This window comes from Aquila chrysaetos, chromosome 3 (assembly GCF_900496995.4).
Source record: "Aquila chrysaetos chrysaetos chromosome 3, bAquChr1.4, whole genome shotgun sequence".
In the NCBI taxonomy this organism is placed as follows: Eukaryota; Metazoa; Chordata; class Aves; order Accipitriformes; family Accipitridae; genus Aquila; species Aquila chrysaetos.
In genome coordinates this window covers 3,132,773-3,150,725 of record NC_044006.1, presented here as the reverse complement: position 1 = coordinate 3,150,725, position 17,953 = coordinate 3,132,773, and the positions used below count along the sequence as shown (strand labels likewise).

Here is a 17,953-nt window from a genome sequence, read left to right as displayed (position 1 = left end):
CCACCATCACCCTTCCACATGGAAGGGTGAGGAGTGGGAAGGAGCTGGGGGATGTCCGCAGTTTGGGTAAGATGGTAGGAGAGCGCAGGCTCCGGGAGCAGGGGATACGCACGCTGCGCACCAGAAGCACTCCCAAAAGACAAGGCTGTTAATTGTTACTTAAGCAATCAAGCTGTTTCCAGATCGCCTGGGGTGAAGCGGCGGCAGTGGAAGGTGTCTTACTGCCAGAGTGAGAAGTGGCATCGTCGGGGCCCCTCTTTGGTGGGAAACTTTTGCTGGGGGTGTGAACGAAAGCTGTGGGCTGCCCGGGGGACCGCTGGTGTGGCATGCAAACATGAAGCACCTGGGAGAGAAACTAGAGAAACCAGCGGAAAGCGAGCATGCGGAGGGAAAGAAAATCCCTCTTGGGTTGAGCCAAACTTCCAGACAAAAACCAGGGAGGAGGACTGGGACAGGTCAGACCTACCCTGGGCTCCCAGGCATCCCTGCTGAGCCGGCGTGCCTTTTCCAGCACCAGAAGAGGAGCATTTCCCTGCCTCGCCTCCATCCCAGCCCTCCCTGAGCCATGCTGCGTGCAGAGGATCTGGCCTCCGTCCTGTGTGATATATAATATGTGCACCAACGTAACATTATACATATGAACACGCACACACAGAGGTAGAGGATGTGCTTGGTGACAATTGCCAGTTTTCCTAGGAAAAGGAAAGACTGGATTTCACAAATCCTTAAGTGCTGTAAAAGCACAAATCCCGCTGACTTAACACTCTGAGAGTATTTTTCTGTTAGGATTTGCCCCAAATGAAGAGGAGACTGTTACTGCAATAGTTAACTGCAGGAAACAGGACGACAGTTTTGAATGGAATTTCACTTGCTGAAGATCTGCCCTGAAGATTTAGCCTTGGGTTTAAAAGGCAGCTGCTTGAGGGCCAGACAGAGCTTTCTGCCCTGCTGTTTACCAGGAGAGAGAGGGTAAAACGCGTGCCTAAAATATATATATTTATGTATGCATTGCGAGGTGTCTGTGCCTCCCTATCTGATTAGAAATCCAAGCTGTCCGATATTACTGTAGCGAGTCCTACCAAAGGGAACTGGGAAACAAAGTCACTGCTAATAATTAGGTGCTGCAGTGTAAATCTAATCTTCATTCACAGCAATTTCTGAAAGACAAAGAAAAATCCACCTGACGAGGTGTTGGTGAACCGTACGATTTACCTACAAATCAAAGCCCCGCGTCTCGAAACTTAGCTGGGAAGGGGAAATAAATGGCAGGGGAGCAGCCGACGAGGTGGCACACACCTTGCAGGAGCCATCCCCGGGCAGGATGGGGCCGGTGGGGATTAAATGCCCAGGAGCATCGCCCATCCGTGCAGCCCCCTCCCCGCCGCACACGCGATGTACGCCTGACCCTCAGCATCCCCTCACTCCCCTTCCCCCCCCTCCACTTATAAATCAGAGCAGAATTAATTCAGGCGCCGCGTTTTATTTGATAAACGTCAAAATATGTAAATACCGGGCTCTCTTCCTACAGTCGCTAAAACAAATGGAAAACACATTTATTAGCATAGAGATGAGTTTAATCAAATCAGCGGCGAGTACAAATTAGCCACAGGAAACGTAATGAGCTGGGAATTAATTAGCAGCATAATGGTAATAACTTTGCCTGCTGATTACCTTGCGGCCATGGCTCTCCCCCAGGGCTTTCCATGGGTTCTCCAACAGCTGATCTTTTCTGTTGCAGGAGCCCCTGAACTGGAACAGCATGGCCGACAGCTCCCGTGCAACAGACTGGAGGAGGGGAGGGAGACAGAGCGAGGGAGGGGAAAAAAAAAAAAAAAAGCCATGTGAGAGATCCACTGCCTTTACCTTCCCAAGCCACAAGCCCGTTTCTTCACCTATTGCTCTCCCAGTTTGTCCTGCCAGACGGAGCGTTCCCCAGTCCCGATGCGGCTCTGGTGCGGGGCGGGGGGATGCTGCGCTCATGGGTGGTGGGTTGGGTGAGACATCTGGGTCACCTTCGCCAACTGAATATTGCCTCCCTGGCCAGGCACATGGCGCATTTCAGAGCCCCAAGAGCAGCCATCCTGCACCCCGGGGTTATTTCAGTGCTTTCAGCATCGTGCTGCAAGGGGGTGATGCTGGACCCGACTTGTCCGAAAATAAATAGCCAGGCAGTTTTGGATAGGAGCTGAAGTTGCCTTGGGAAGGGCAGGAGCAGGGTGACCCCCGGAGACTCAGCTGGCTTTTTTGAGGAGCTGATGTTGCATGAGAAAGGGACAATTGGTGCTCCAGGGGCTTTGTAAAGTGCTGGGCTTGTAAATTAACTGTTTGACACCAACAGTGATGGAGAACAGTGGGGGGCAGGGGCTGGATGGAGGAAAGGGGCAGTTTCTCTTCTTGATTTATTTGTATTCCTTCTGCAGTGCCTCTCCTCCTAACACCTGAGCAGTCCAAAATAACTTGCGCAGAGCCTTCCAGTGCTGCAGCTAAAAGCACTTCATAAGCCTTAATGAATCAAGCTGTGCAACAGCCCTGCGAGGAATTATTATTCCCAATGGTGCAGGAAGGTTAAGGGAAAAACGCTCATGTTTGGGGCCCTCCATTTAGATGCTCCAGTCCATCCTCGTGCACCTTCACACCGCAGCCTCCCATTCAAGTGACTGAGTCAATACTTGAGAAGTTAAAAAAAATAAAGCTAAGTTAAAAAAATAAGCCGGGCCACGCATTGAGGTGCTTTAGCAGGGATTTGTGGGGGGATTAACTGAGCTTCTAAGTTTAAAATGTAGTTCAAAGTGATTTCTGGAAATCGTACGGATGCTGAAAAGTGGGAGCACTGCTCCCAGGTCGCTGGTACCTGCAGCAGCCTTTTTTTTCCTCTCTGCTTTGGATAGTTGGCTCCAGCCTGCATAAATGCTCCATGAAATGGAGGGAGAACAATAAGGCAAAGGCCCAACACTGACAAGGACACGGTGATTTTTTTTTTTTTTTTTCCAGGGAGATGGTGTCAGTTTGGACTCGTGCATCCCCCAGTCCTCTGGGCTGTCAGTGGTACCTAATAAATCAGGCTGGTGTATCCAAGATGTGATGCTAACCATATCGCTCCAACCGCTCTAAACTGTGCCTCAACCATGCCAGTTGCTTGGGCCATCTAGGTTTGGACAGACGTTTGATTGGAGCTGTCAGGAGCTGGCGGACTGAAACTGATGCAAACAAGGAAGAAGTCAGCACTTTAAAAAATATATGGGTTTTGGATGGGAAGGGGCAGAGGTTCTTTCATTTACTGGAGACAAAAGAGAGAGAGAATTTTCACATTTTACAGAGCGTGTCTGTGCTAACGGGAAGGTATCTGCACTTTGGGGTTTAACTCCAGGAGGCTTCAGAGAAGCAAGGGTTTCTCTCAACACTGAGATGAACTTAGACCAAAATGAAGGCTCTGTCTCGTCATTAAGCGTAAAGAAACTTAGTAAAAATCCGTATCTGACCTTTGGAGGCAAAAATAAGTGAGTAGGCATACAAATTCCTGCTTAGACACCCAAGATAAAGCTTTCCAAAGTCCTCAGTATTGCCCTGACTTTGTTTTTCCAGGCTTTTCTGGGGCATTCGCCATTGCCTTTAATTCAAGCAAAGTTGGGTCATTGATTCTACCAACATCTCCCTAACCGATTTGATCAAACCTGCCAATGTCAGCAGCACTGATGGCAATGCCTCGCCTCAGCAAGCTGGATGGTAGAAGACTTTGATGTCTTCACAGTTGTCCCCGAAAAACCTCACAAGTCCCTCCAAAACCAAGAGTCAGAGGAGAGAAAAGGAGCCCTGCTGCACACCAGATCAGACTAGCTTTCACGGAGGGACTGAAATGCTTATTTAGAAGTCCCAAAACATGGCAATAAACTGCAATTCGCTCCCCACGGGAGGTTTTGGTGATGTGTGAACTTCCGTGGGAGCCTTTGCTCCTTCCAGAGAAGCAGAGGCAGAACTAAGACACGGCAACTATTTAGAGCCCACTCTGCAGAGGGACGTGGGAAAAGGATGTTTGCAGGGATATTTTCAGCATTTTTGCAAAAGTTCTCCTTTCAGGAGGCAGTGCTGGCTGCCCTGTTAGTGGCTTGGCTGGGCTCAAGCCTTCCTGCTGCTTGTTGGGTTTGTACCTAATGTTGAAGGGTATCCAAAAACGATGGGCGCTGTGGGCTGTGCAGTAGCTATCATCCACTCTCAAAGGCCATCGCCGGAATGCTCTTCCACGGAGATCTCACTCTGCAGAGTCAGGGCAACAAGGGCCTGACCTCTGATGAAAGTTGCGTGGCTTCAGTTAAAGATGCTTGGGTTTTTACTCCTTTTAATGCCTCTGATTTTTTTTTTTTCCAAGGGAGCTTGTGCAAGTTGACACAATAGATTAAACCATGAGTTGTAGTTGAAGGATCCTGTATTTTATTATCAAGGATAAATAATATCTCACCCAGAGGAAAGTGGGAGAACACAAGGTCACCCAGCATGCCTAAAGCTGAGCCCGAATAGGAGGTCTAAGTTGCTGGCTCGTGCTCCAGCCTTCCATGCAGCCCATGCTTCGTTCTGAAGGCAGAGGGTTTTTATTCTTCAAAGTGCCACTTTCCTTTGCTATCTGCAGACAAATAGGTTGCTCTAAGATGCATGCCACGAGCTGATTTTTGATTCATGAGAGCCTGAACCAACACTGATCATAAGAGAATCGACAGTGATCATAAAATATGAAAGGTTTTTAAGAAGGACTCTACATCATATTGAGGTCTGCAGCAGGCTTTCTGCTTCAGAACCAGAAGGGCCAAATGCAACTCTAGTTTATTAAGGAAAATGTGGAAATGAAAGCAGTGAGAGGAGAATTTGCCCCTGTGTATTCAAGGCTACCTAGTTCCGCAGAAGCTTTTAGGAAATCTACCACTTTAAGCATAAACATAAGACAATTTTGTTTTCATGCAATTTTCTTGCCAATGCTTTTTCTTAAAAATCTGTACGGCTGTCATATAAAATATGCCTTGGTTTGTTCTAATTTAGATTACGCATATTTGTCCTCAGTGAATGATTGATTAAGTGCTCTGATCTTGACTGCTATGTTAGCAGCAGGGTATCTGTGCAAGAGGATTGGAAATCTCATTGGATAAATGGTAGAGATGAAATCCTAGCTGTTATAGATCTGGTTTTCTTTTTCACAGCCAAGGCAAATGCTGTCTTCTTTGCAATAACAAACACGCTTTGTAATGCGTTCCAGGACAGTGCTGAGCCTGACTTTGTTTCTTCATGGAGGGGCTTTAAGCTGTCATAATACCATGGCACCAAACTCTTAATGTCACAGATATCGCTGTAAAGTGGGTATCTCTGAGTTCACTAGATCAGTTGTGATTTACACTGCTGTAACTGAAAACAAAATGTGTCTCACTGACATCTGCGGAGTTGCTCTGATAAAACCATCATATAAGCAAAACTAGGGAAAAAAGATATCTCTGCGCAACTGAGCTCATTCAAAGCATCAAGCATGGTTTAGCAGGACTGCCCAAAATGGAAAACCTCCTTCAGGGGTTAGTTACCCTGTCAATCTCACTTTAACATCACTGAACCTGAGCTGTGTGCGAATGCATTGTTACCCACAGGAGCTGGGAGATATTTTCTTGCTTGTTTGTATAATCTTATGTCCCATACTTCTTATGGGAAATTATGTCAAGCTGTGTTTTGTCATCTTTTCATTTGTTTGTATTTATGAGCTAGAACTGGCGCAACTAAAGGTACCTGAAAAGACTAACTTTAAAAAAAAAAGGTATTTTGTTTTTCTTTAATATGTCTTAATTTCTAACATTGGTCTATTGCGTTGTCTTTGGAGCACTGTATTGCCAGGAAGGTGTGGTAACAAACCAGGCAATTTTCTAAAGAAAGGAGGATTTTTTTTTTCTCCTTTTCACTTTCTGAAGCTTTTCTCTGACCTTCTTGGAGGTGTAGAAAAAGCTTTCAAGACCATCAGAATAAATGGGTTGTTTACTGTGATGCTTGCAGCCTTGGAAAAAAAAAAGATAAAAGAATAAAGAAAAGAAAATCCCTATACCTGCTGTCTTCCAAAAGGAGACAGATGTGGTGTGAGCTCAAGAGAAAATATTCCAAAATCTGAGCATGATGCCCTCACAGTAGAGTAAAACAGAGAAAAACTAAACAAAAAGGTAGTGACCCCAGGGGAGGCAGCAGGACTCAGCACCCTCCTTCTTTTCAGGGGGTTCAATGCTTTGGAAAAAAAAAAAAGGCAGGTTGCGGAAATATAAGGAGATATATCTTGGAAAAAAGTCTGTTCTGGCTTAATTTCCCATGATTAGGATATCATGTTTGCTATTGTCTGCACTGATTTGTTCACACATACCCGCGCGCGCAGACGTGATGACCAGGGGCAGGATCTCAGGTGACTTCTGACGAGATCTCCAGGCTCGGTCGCCGAACCGCGAGCCCTTTCCCGAGGAAAACCATGGCCTGTAGCCACGTACGGAAGTGCTAAGCTGTGTTAATGATGCTGTGTTATCATCAGGCTCTAATGCTGCCTTGAATGGATGTCACTACTGTGTATGTTCCTGCAGATCAGTTGGTAATTACACTTGCATCCAAAGTAATTACGTTGAGACTTGCACTCTGGTTTAGAAGACAGAAATAACCATGCACTCGCCTAGTCCCACACGTAGCACTTGTGATGTAATTTAATAGCCAGCTACTAACATGAAAGTAAAGAGGCATTTCTCTTACATTTATGCCCTTTTAAATTAAACATCGGTGTTTTTTCCTTTGAAAGGAGCAGGGGCCGGCGTGCCACCGGTCTTCTTTTTCCCGCTCAAGCGCCCTCCTCTTTTCTTGACAAAATGAAATACTCTGAAGCAAAATAAATATTTATAAGCTCCTCCTGGTGTGCGGTTGTTTTGACAAAACAACTCGAGCAGGTTGCTTTGGCTTTACTCTCTGCCCTATTTCAATTTTAGGCAGGGCAAAACCAGCCCTCTAAAGGCTGGAGGAAGATGAGACGTTTGGATGAATTTTGTGGTCTCTGGGCGGGGAACGGACGGACCAACCATCCCTTTTTAAGGTTTTCCAGGTCACATCTGCCAGTGCGTTTCCTCTCTAACCTCTGAACATTAAACACCTGGACAGCTGTAGCACCGCATTAAGCACCCTTTTTTGATGAAGACCTCAAAGGCGAGGCAGACTGACGCCCGGAGCCCACGTATAAACGGGTACCTTCACTGTCTGCAGTTCTGTTTCCCAACCGCCCATTAGCAAAGCATGCAGCTTTTTTTCATGTAGAATTTACTCCTTGTGCATTTCCAAATCAGCCAGTCCTTCTGCAAATAGTCTTCTTCCTTCAGGGTGAGTGGCTTATTTTCGTTAGGAAAAGAAAGAGTCTACTGTGATCTCTTTCTTTTGGCAATGTCTGGGTAATCATTGCTCATAATAATGCCATCCCAGATGTTGAAACATCTCCTGTATTAATTTTACCCAGAAGATAATTTCCCTTAGAAATCATGTGCAAATCCCCTGTTCTAATTTAAGAATTAATTCAGTACACTAAATCTTAGCACTTCATCCTAGAAATGTTTTGCAGTGTCTGTTAACCCTTTGCAAGAACAACAACAACAAGCCTAAATGGGAGATTTAGGGATTTAACTAAGCCTGTCTCTCATACCAAGCTCTGTTGAGTCTAGCACACAATATTTTGAAATGTGGGTCCCCTTTGACACCTAGAGCCTACCTGCTTGAATGATTTCCTTCTCAGGGAATCACAAATATAACTTGATTTGTTGTTACAAATGTAGCGGGCAAATACACCAGTGGTCCCAGAGAGCCCCGCTCCAGTGGTGCCTGGAATCGTCATTCCACCCTCCATCGGGGCTTTGGCGGATGCTAGGAATGAAAATATGATGATTCCACATTTTACAAGACTTGAAGGAAAATGAGGAGCTAAATGGCTTGTCTGAACCCATATAAGAAATCTATGGGAGAGTTCGGAACACATCGCACTTCTTTTGAGTCCTAGACAGGGGTCAGTGATACCTGACCACCCTTCCCTCCCTTGGTGGTCTCATGCATACACCAGGACACACCAGTCTACTGCTGGTGTGAAGTGTCCCATGCATTTGATGGGCTTTCTTAATTTAGTTTATAATGGAAACTACGTCAGACTCCAAACGGGGCAGTTTCCTGCCCTTGCACATTGTGACAATCTTAGCACATCACTAAGCCTTTATACTGAAAGTCTTTGACCGTCAGTGAAAACAATAAAGAAAATAAAGAGGCCAAATCTATGAATTTCATCCCAGCTATGTGAGATCAGAGTGCAGTCCAGCACACCTTCTACGGAGCAGGATGTTTCAAAAGCCATGAATCTTCTGTTTGTACTCTGCTTTGCCTTTTTTGCCTTATTTCTAGTGGTATTTGGAGTACAAAAGAATTTCAGGTATCGGTATTTTAAGTTAAAAAAAATCATGCAAGGAATTGGTCTCTGGGTTTTTGCAGCTACACAGCTTGCAAATGCACAAACCCATATTAATAAGATCATGCCACCAACTATAAAGTGTACATGCAAACCTTCAGAAGATCACAGAATTCTTTCAGACAGAATTTTTATATGTATCTACAAATGTTTCCTGATTCCTACCATAATGACATGAATTTATTATGTCTCAGTGATAATATCTAGCTAGCTCCTTCATGCAACGTAATGTCACATTTTGGATTTCACTGATTTTACTTCTGGTGATTGTTGTGTTTGCACAAGCAGTACCTCGTGCATTTTGCAGAGCAGAGGGCAGGCCAAGGACCTTCTCCAAAGAGGATTCATCTGGAATCAGCTTTGATAATTATCATAAGGTGATAATAAGTGATTAATGCCGGGACGTGCCAGCACTTCCACTACCACCTCATAAACTCTCACATGCTGTACTGAGACTGCGCAGCAGCTCAGCCTCAGAGGAGAGGGATGATGCAATCCCAAAAAGGAAGCAAAGGAGAAAAGGCAATGTGGCTCATAGTGGGGCAAATCCCATTTTCCTCTCTCAGAGTGATCCACTGTTAATAGTAAGTAGTGGCTCTGAGCCTGTCTTATTCACCTATGTGGCAATGCTCAGGGAGGTAAGGCAGTAAATCAATCACCCTAGAAAGGGCATACATTTCTCCCAAGCTGATCATCAGATTGAATGCTAACCTGGCATAAAATGGTACAGATCCAAGGAAACTTTTCTGATTTACACAGCCAAGACTGCACATAGCTCCCAAAGTCAGGAAAAAATGAAAGAACATGATCACCTGTCCCATCCCGTCTGACCGGATTGCAGATCCCGTGCCAGGTGTCTTCACATCCCCCGAGTAGATCACATCTGCTGTCCTGTGCATCACTGAGAGGATCTGCTGGAATGAGAGAAACCATTTAAACCTTTTTCCTTCATTCACAAAAGATATTCAGTTTAATGACCCCCTTGCTGGGCACTGCTAGTTAGTCTTGTTTGCTGCTGCTTAGACTTCATGTTTATTCTTTCTCTCTCATTTCAATAAAATAGGCTGGAAAAAAATACTGTTGTGTCCTTCTGGTCCTTAAGTAAGGGAGACTGCATTTATGCTACCCTGAAATTCAACACACTGACAACTGCAGGATGGATCTGCTGGCCCAGCAACTCCAAGCTTGTGCATTGGTTATTATTCCTCCTGATGAATTCACTTGGGGGATCTGCTCCTTGAATGCAAAGCTCTCAGGTCAGGACAAATGGAAAATGCGTTACATGGAGCGTGACATACTGTGAGTCCCAGAAATGAGTGCGTGTTGAGATATGTCCACAGGCAGTGGGATAAGTTGTTCCTTTATCTCCAAGTTGCTGCTGGAATTTCCTTCTAAAAACCTGTGTTTGCAGCAGCAATGGCTACTTGCAGTGAAATATTGGAGTTTCTTGTATTTGTTACATATTGAGGTTTAACAAGCTAAAATCACAGCTTTGTTCTTATTTGGTTAGTGGGGTTTTTAGCTTCCTGTCTCCAGTGTTCCTGGACTCTGACCATTCCCTGCAGTCAGAGACCAGTCCCAGCAAGGAGACTTTTCCCATGGGGAGCAGTTTAGTTCCCTTCCATTCCTTCAACTCCCCATTTGGGGTCCCCCTTCACAAGACACCCACAACCAAATCAGGTCCACACGCATCTCGGCCACCCTCCCCACCCGCAACCTCGCAGGGCAAAGAGCAGAGCCCAGTGCAACTCACCTCTGCTGTGATGGGGATATGCAAGTTTCTCTGCGTGCTATAATCTTCCTTTATTTTATTATCTCCAGGCAGCACCCCTTAGCCTTGACATGAAAGTGCCCGCCCTATAACTGCATGACCAGACATTTTATATTTATCTGCCAAACCTTTGTCTCTTGCCCTGCTCTAGCTATGATGTTAATGACGTTCCTATTTTCAGCCACAGAGGCTGCTGTCATTTAGGTTTTGTCAAGGAAATGACAAAAAGATCCAGTATCAAATCTGAAATATTTAGGAAGCCTTTCTCCAAAAAGCAGAACTTTAAATATTGTCCTGCTGGGAAAGCTAGCTGTAGTTTTCCAGCAAACTTCCAGCCCAAATTTTCTGCAGCATCTCAGGATCTTGATCCCAAAAAGGAACAGTTTGTGGTGTCTGAGGCCCTGATCCTGCCACGAAACATGTGCTGGGTGGTTCTGCGGGGGTTTTCTCCTGTCTTCAGAGAGAGAGAGAGAGACATAGTTTAGTGTTATTTAGTGAATTGTCACAAGACAAGCAAAGAGACAGCTATTCTCACCCAACCCACTGATCTTTCTAGAAGACTTTATATATCGTTTGTTTTGCTTTGCTGTTCTCCTGAGCTACAGGGTACTACATTCTCATTCAGGTTGTTTCATATTCAGATCCTAAAACATCTTGTGAAGGAGAGGAACTGTGTTTCTAGCCACATTTTGCAGCTCAGATCAACATGCTAAAGTCCTGGTCTCAGCAATAGCTTCCCAAATGTGTAGGACGTGGGAGGCTGACGTGTGGATGAGTTGATGCAATCAAGATACAAGGGGGCAGGAGGTCGCTGTTAGTTTGGTGGCCTGGGAGAGGTCCTGGTATCTGCTGGAGATGGGAGTAGAAGTCCTGTGCAGCCTGTTGGCAGCAGGAAGGAGGAAAACATCACGGCAGAAAACGATGCCCACTGTCAAACCAAAGCAGAGCAGAGGTTGAAGAACTGCGTCTAGATTTGCCTGTATTCTAATGCGCATCAGAAAGTCAGCTGGCGGGCAAAGGGAGGAAGGAAAAGCCAAGGGAAGAAGCTGGTGCAGGGCTGACTTCTGGGATTCAGAGGCTGTGCATGGAGAGTTGGACTGAGAGTCTGTGGGGGTCTTTGTCATTGCCTCACTGCAGCCCCAAGCAAGACCGACCGTCCCTCGCCGTGAACACGCACTCATGGCAGCTCTTGTTCCAGGACCCATCTCCTAGCTCGGTGTTTTAGCTGAGGACAGTGAGCGTTGGCACAATAGGGCATCTTCTTTTCTTTCCCTTCGTTTCCCCTCCCCTGGGGGAAAAAGTTGGGTTTAAAGACTGCTCTTGTTTGATAACTTCCCTTAACTATCAGCTAAATAATACATGAACACTGATCCACCACGCTGACTGATGACTCCCTCTGCTGACCCTGTTTTATTTTTATTGCTTGGCTCGGGCCAGTTCCTTCAAGTCCTGAATCATCAGAACAGAGACCTTGAGGTATTCCAGCCAAATCAATCCCTGGCCCATTGACATATTGCTTTACCTAACCAACCATACAACTTCGCTTTTCCCTGATAATTTCTCAATTAATTGCTTTTCAGCTCTCATTCGTTACAAGGTCAGGCTGTGACTGGGCTTGTACATTCCCATCTCTGATAAACTCTCCTGGTCCCCTAATCAGCTACGACTGGGATTTTAGTTCCATTAACTTATTCATCATCTAGACATTTTCATCTTGGGGAGCTTGACTTTTGATTGTATCAGTAGTATCTTCAATTATTTAAGAGGACTTAAAATTCCCTTCTTACCTAAAAGGAAAATGCATTTTGAGCACTGAAAATTGATCATATTGGACAAGTGTCTTTTGGATGTTCGTATGTGCAAGCCCATGTTAAACAACTCATGCATGGCGACAGCATAAGAATTTGCTGCTGCTGAACATGTGTGTGCATGGGGCTGACTATATTAAGATGTCAGATATAGGGGAATGACAGTATGCTGATGACTAGTGGCTTACTAATGCTAAATCACGCCTGAGATTCTGTTCCATGATGTCAAACATTGATTCAGTTTCCGTGGGAAGTTATGCAAATGCCAGAGCCCCTGGATGAGATCTGAAACTGAAATTGCTAGCACAAAAAAAAAAAGCTTGCCCTCTCCTAGCGATAAATCTTCTTAGAAAACCTCGAAGGGAGCTGCCTCAGGAGGGGAGTGCATTTTGAACATGCCCCCCCTAGACAGAAGGTCTTATAGGACCCTTCTTCAGCTTTGGTGCTAGCTGGGAGCCAAATCCTTCGCTTCTGCTGCAACCTTCTGTCTGAGTCTGTGCTTCATCTTTGCAGCAGCTGGTCCAGTCCAAGGCAGCAACCCACTAGTGCTACTCACCACAAAATTAATCCTTTAACAGAAGCAGCAGTCCCTGTTGCACAATGAAATGCCCTCCATCCCAGCTCTTCTCAGTGCCCCTCTTCTCACAATTTGCATCCAGGCAAAAATCCTAAGAGTCTGCAAGATTCTTCCAGTAGGAAAACTAGTGGCAAAAACTAACAAACCGGCATCAGCTGGGAAATAGTACATTTCTGAACGGGGTGATGGGACCAAGGCGTCTGGAGGTCCCGTCTTGCTCTTTGTCCCAGGCTCCGTGGAAGCCAGTTGACTGAAAACCACCTTCCTAGGATGGGGCCAAGGGACCCTTTTAGATTATCTGAGCGCTTCAGGCTCTGAAGAATATCCATAGAGACAGGTCAAACTGTATTGACAGACTCTCCAGGAAGAAAAGCTAGTTTAATATTGGCAAGGCAAGACCTACTGCATATTTAAAAGGACCCTCTCCTTCCAGGAAATATGTGCTCAGGTCTCAGTTTCCTTTCTGCAAAATGCAGGTCATAGATTTTAATGCTCATGATTTCATTGCAGACAGCAGAATTATGGATTTTTCTTGCGAAGTCTACGCTCACACTTTTGAGTGTAAGTTTTCATCATTTGCTCAAAAAGAAAAGCCCACATTATTGCTCAGAAGGGCTTAAAAAAGATTAAAAGCACAGAAAATTGAAAAAGCCCCACACCAATAGGCAGTGCGTTGTAATGAAGGAAAGTGCAATAGCAACAACAGTATGAACTCTGGAGTGTTGCTTTGTTTGCTTTTCCCCTCAGACTGTAATAACTCACCCACCCCACTGGAAAAACTCTGTCCTTTCCTGCTCTTTCTTGATGCAACAGCATGAAGGGCCTTTCCAAGGTCTCTGTTGCTCCCTGTAAATCACGTACCAGAAGGCACCAACACTTGGAGGACGTGAAGAAACGTACAGTTCTCTCTCCGCCTGTTGCTAGGATTCACAGCTATACCCCACCACTTCCTGGGGCTTCGGCTCCTATTTTGGCTGTAGGAAAAAAGAAGGAAACCTTGTTGCTTCCAGGCTCTCTGCATCGGGCTTCAGCAGCTCCAATGCCAACCCTTACAATATTGCTACAGTCAGACATAAAATCTTAATGCACGATAGTGCCTTGAATCTTACATTCTTCTGAAAAAGGTGAGTCCCCAGTAGTAAATGAAATATTAAACATTATTAAATATGAAGCAGCTAAACCTGGATTCCATTAAAATGAATCTTTCATAGTTTTCCTGGTTTTTTTTTTTTTTTCCTTTCCCTTTTTTTCCCAGGGCGCGCAGTGATCTCATGAGCTTTTATGTGTCCTTTTAAAGACAGAAAAATCACAGGTAATTTAAGTCTATTCTATTCAGATTTATTTTAGCTGGAAAACAAATCAAGGCTGTGAAACTCTCTCATGGTCGCATCTATCTCACTGAACTATTCAGCAGTCTATATCAAAGGCTCACCTAAAGACACTGTTGTAATGCCTGCTGACATGTGCCACCTATTTAGAGCTGTTGTATCCAGTTACGCACTCTACTTTCATTTAGAATGGCTTTAATCTTCCACCATATGCTAAAAAACCCCCTCTTTTCATATTACATAGGATACATTTAGAGCTGGTTTTGTTGCTCCTGCAGGTTTTCTGGGAGTTAAACTGTGACTAAAGTGAGTGCCGATGTGTGAGCTGGCAACTGGGCATCTAAAGGCATCTCTGCAAGAAAAAGCTTAAAATTTTATAGAGCTGCCATTAGTCTGGGATAGGTTGATCATGCAAACATGACTGAGGTTATGACTGTACAGATAGCACAGGGCAGTCAACAGGATAAGCCGTGACTCAATATTGTTGCTATATTTTGTGACCCTAGTATTTGCACCTCAAAATTCATAAATACATGGGCATCTGCGCAGGTTGGCTGAATCTCTGGTGCTAAAACAGATACAAAGGTGTATAATTCTCATTAGATGTATTTATGTCCTTGCACTCAGAATGTAAGCTCTCTTTTTTATTATTCACCGCTGTATTTGAACAGGACTGATAGGAATTTTTAAAAGAGGATGGGAAAAAGAGCATTTGGCCTTGCTAAGAGGGTCCCAGAGCCTGGTTCTGTGTGAGAGCATTCCCACCCTCCGGACCGCTGGGACTGCTGAAGAAAGCTGGGTCTGGTGGGAGGCCGCATCTCCAGCACACCCCTTAATTCTTGACTCTTCAGGCTGCTGCCTTATGGTCTCCAAAACATGCACGCGTTAATTTGTCAGTCTACAGACACACTTTCGGACTGGAAGGCAATAACTACTAAGAAGGACGAGCTAAAATGGCAGAGAAGGTAGAAATCCATTAATTATTCATGACTACGGTTCCATTTTGTGCAAAAAGCCTTCTACCTTGCTTTCCTTAGGTCACTTCTGAGGCTCAGCAAAGCGGATTTAAATGGACTCCCCACCGCAGGAGCTCGTGCTCGTGACTCCAGCGGTTCGTCTGCACCCAGCTGGGTTTCACATCTCCCCCTCCAGGAACTGAGCAAAGTGGGGGAAAAAAAGAAGCTGGTTCTGCAGCAAAGTGGGAGAACCCACGCTCTTCCCTGTTTCAGATTTTTGTAGCATTTCGCGGATTTCTAAAAAAAATAAAAAGAGCAAATTGTACGAGGTTATTTTCTGTGTTTAAACACCAGTGTTTTGTTTTTGGTGTGCTTCTACTTCAGCTGAGATGGTAAGAGCATCCCACCAGCAATGACCTTCTCGCAGCCTGACCAGAAACATACGCTCTTCGTCTGGTTTTGTAAGGGCTTTTTGTGCCTAATTCTGGCCTGACACCCTTGGGATTGAGAGGAACAAATCCCAACTTTATTATTTATTTATTTAAATGAACTGCCGTTGGCCAGCTCATGTTTTCACCACAAAGGTTTCAAATTGCCTCAGAGCACCAGGAAACATGTTGCAAACTGCTATGAAGCTTAGACACAAACATGTCAAATAAGTGATCCACATGAGAGCAGATAGACGTGACATTTAGTAATCATCTTTCTTGGACAAAATGGGGCATTGCTGTCACTTTAAGTAAATCTCAGTCAAATTTCTCGCATTTTACCATAGGCGAAGCAGGAGGCATAATAGTAAATTTCTCTTTAAAAAATATAAAAGATCAACCTTGGGAAAAAAAATGGTTGCCACAATTTCAGGTGTAATACCTCATCCTAGCTTGGCCATCCGTTTACTTGCTGCTGATATCAGTATGTCACCCCTAATGTTTACTGATGTTCACTTTATAAATGACTTTTCCTAGCTGTCAGAATATCTGTCACCAGCATCTCTTCCTCCTCTTTGCCTCTCATCCCCTTTAATAAAGATTAATATCTTTGAGGTTAAGTAAAAAGATCAGATACTACGTAAATGACACCATAGGTCTGATATTTAAACAAGATGAACATGTAATTGCTGAGATTATGTGAGCAAATTGGGTAATTCCTAGCCTAAATGAACACAGTTGGCTTTTGCGGGGTCAGTTAATATGAATGCACATTCAAATGAATTGTATATCGTGCAGGCATTTGGGCTTCTGAAGTTTCACCCATTGAAGAATTGTAGATGTCCAAAGCAAAAATTGGTGAGTTTAGCTTCTACAGCTTCTCTGAAGTACTAATACGTTTAAAAGACATGCAGAATGGGGATTCTATAAAAATATGGCACATTGGTTTTCCGTATTTATAGTCCACCAGTGACTTCTATATTAAACGGTTTCAGTCTATGAGTCCAAACAAGATTTTTCAACCTGTCACTCCCGCAGCTCAACCTGCTATATGAAATGCTAAACATGTTCTGTCTGCTTTGTACATCTTCCTTGACAAACACCTGGAGTAATGATTCCAGAATGAATATTTAGCTGGCAATTTTATGGATGAAGCACAAACCAGTTATTTTGGCTTTGCAATGCTAAGAGTAGTGAACATGCATTTGGCTTTTCAATTGCAAGATGCGACTTGGAAGACGCAGTGGAAGAGATGATGGACTCTTCACATAAGCTATGCTCCAAGTGGCTCAAGTAAGGTTTGCCTGACCAAGAACGGCAGGATCAGACCAAAACATAGGATCATACCTATGGACCAAACCCTACAAGATCGGACCAAAACAGCTGCTGTGGAGGTCAAACTTAGACTTATTTTGCTGACCACCACCTTTGTTGTATACTTAGGATGGTCTTGTGGTTACGAGTGGAAGATATGAGGTTCGTAGTCCAATTTAGAGTTTCCTGCAGACCTCCCAGCCAGGTTATGTGGAACACAGCTAATAAAGGAGGCAAACACCTCAAAAGGAACTTCAGCCCTACTTCCCAACCTATTAACCTGAAATCCTTTACTTCTTGGCACTCCAGCTTTGGATGTTAGAGCTCTCAGATACCTACAGCAATAATTCTGTGTATCCCCGGAGTCATGGCAGTTTTGACATGGCTGAGCCACTCAGTTTGTGGTTTGTACTTCTGCCCCGTTGGGAACTTGCACACAGAGGCTCTTCCACCCTCTTTCAGGCACCATCCACCGGGATTTCTCTGAACGTGGTGGAGACCAGGCGCAGGGCGCTGGTGATCTAGGTCCTGCCGCTGCCTGGGAGGACCCAGACCCACCTCCCTGCACGTGGCAGTGTCTCCTTTTCTACGCTGGCGGGTATTTTGGACACGTGCATGTGGATGTGTGGCGGTGATCTGGCTCCTCTTCATCCTGCCTGTTCAAGAAGCATCCCTGGAGATGGAGAAAATCCTAAGGACTCATTGGATCAGGAACGGAGCATGAACGGGGTCGTGGCTTTGATGAAGACACTTCTTTAGGAGTGGAGCATTTGGTTCTGTTTTGTGCTTTATCCAGAGGCAGTTTGACATAAATTGTTAGATTTAACCCTTAAACTCTGAGTAAAACCCTCCTCCCAATGTCAAAGGCGACGTCCCCATCAGTGCCATGCTACAGCCTCCTCTTTGAGCAGGTACGTTTTGCTGTGTTGTGAACTCAAACTCAGAGATAACTGCAGTTCCTTGCCTCCACAGGGATGGGACTGTTTGAGAGGCAGATCTCGCATAAAGGGCGCTGACGGTGTTCCTCAGCATCACACAAAACCTTCCAAATATTGGCAAGCTGCAAAAAAAAAATAGTAAGTACCAAAAGCCGACTCCTGAAGTGAGAATTGCGTACGTAATTTCTTTCCAGTGCACCAACAAAACTATTGTGCTCAGAAGATGACTCTGAAACTGCCTTTTGTTGTATTTTGTATGAAGTAGGATTTTATATCTGCAATAACCACTGGGTGATTGTATTTCTAGGAACTAGATTATTTTACAATAAAAGAAAAGACTCTCTGATCGGT

The 17,953-nt window shown here is 44.7% G+C and overlaps 1 protein-coding gene across 1 annotated transcript in view; it reads right to left on the bottom strand.

Annotated features, from left to right (window-relative positions):
- Positions 1 to 17,953, bottom strand: part of LOC115339061 — a 211,181-nt gene that overhangs the window by 20,055 nt on the left and 173,173 nt on the right. Inside the window, exons 5-11 of the mRNA XM_030008393.1 lie at positions 17,004 to 17,724; positions 14,990 to 15,219; positions 13,500 to 13,612; positions 9,295 to 9,396; positions 7,742 to 7,893; positions 1,672 to 1,785; positions 467 to 595 (exon numbers count right to left, since the gene is read on the bottom strand). Of these exons, the coding sequence (XP_029864253.1) occupies positions 467 to 595; positions 1,672 to 1,785; positions 7,742 to 7,893; positions 9,295 to 9,396; positions 13,500 to 13,612; positions 14,990 to 15,219; positions 17,004 to 17,315 (1,152 nt within the window). The 5' untranslated portion in view covers positions 17,316 to 17,724. The remainder of the gene's footprint in view (positions 1 to 466; positions 596 to 1,671; positions 1,786 to 7,741; positions 7,894 to 9,294; positions 9,397 to 13,499; positions 13,613 to 14,989; positions 15,220 to 17,003; positions 17,725 to 17,953) is intronic.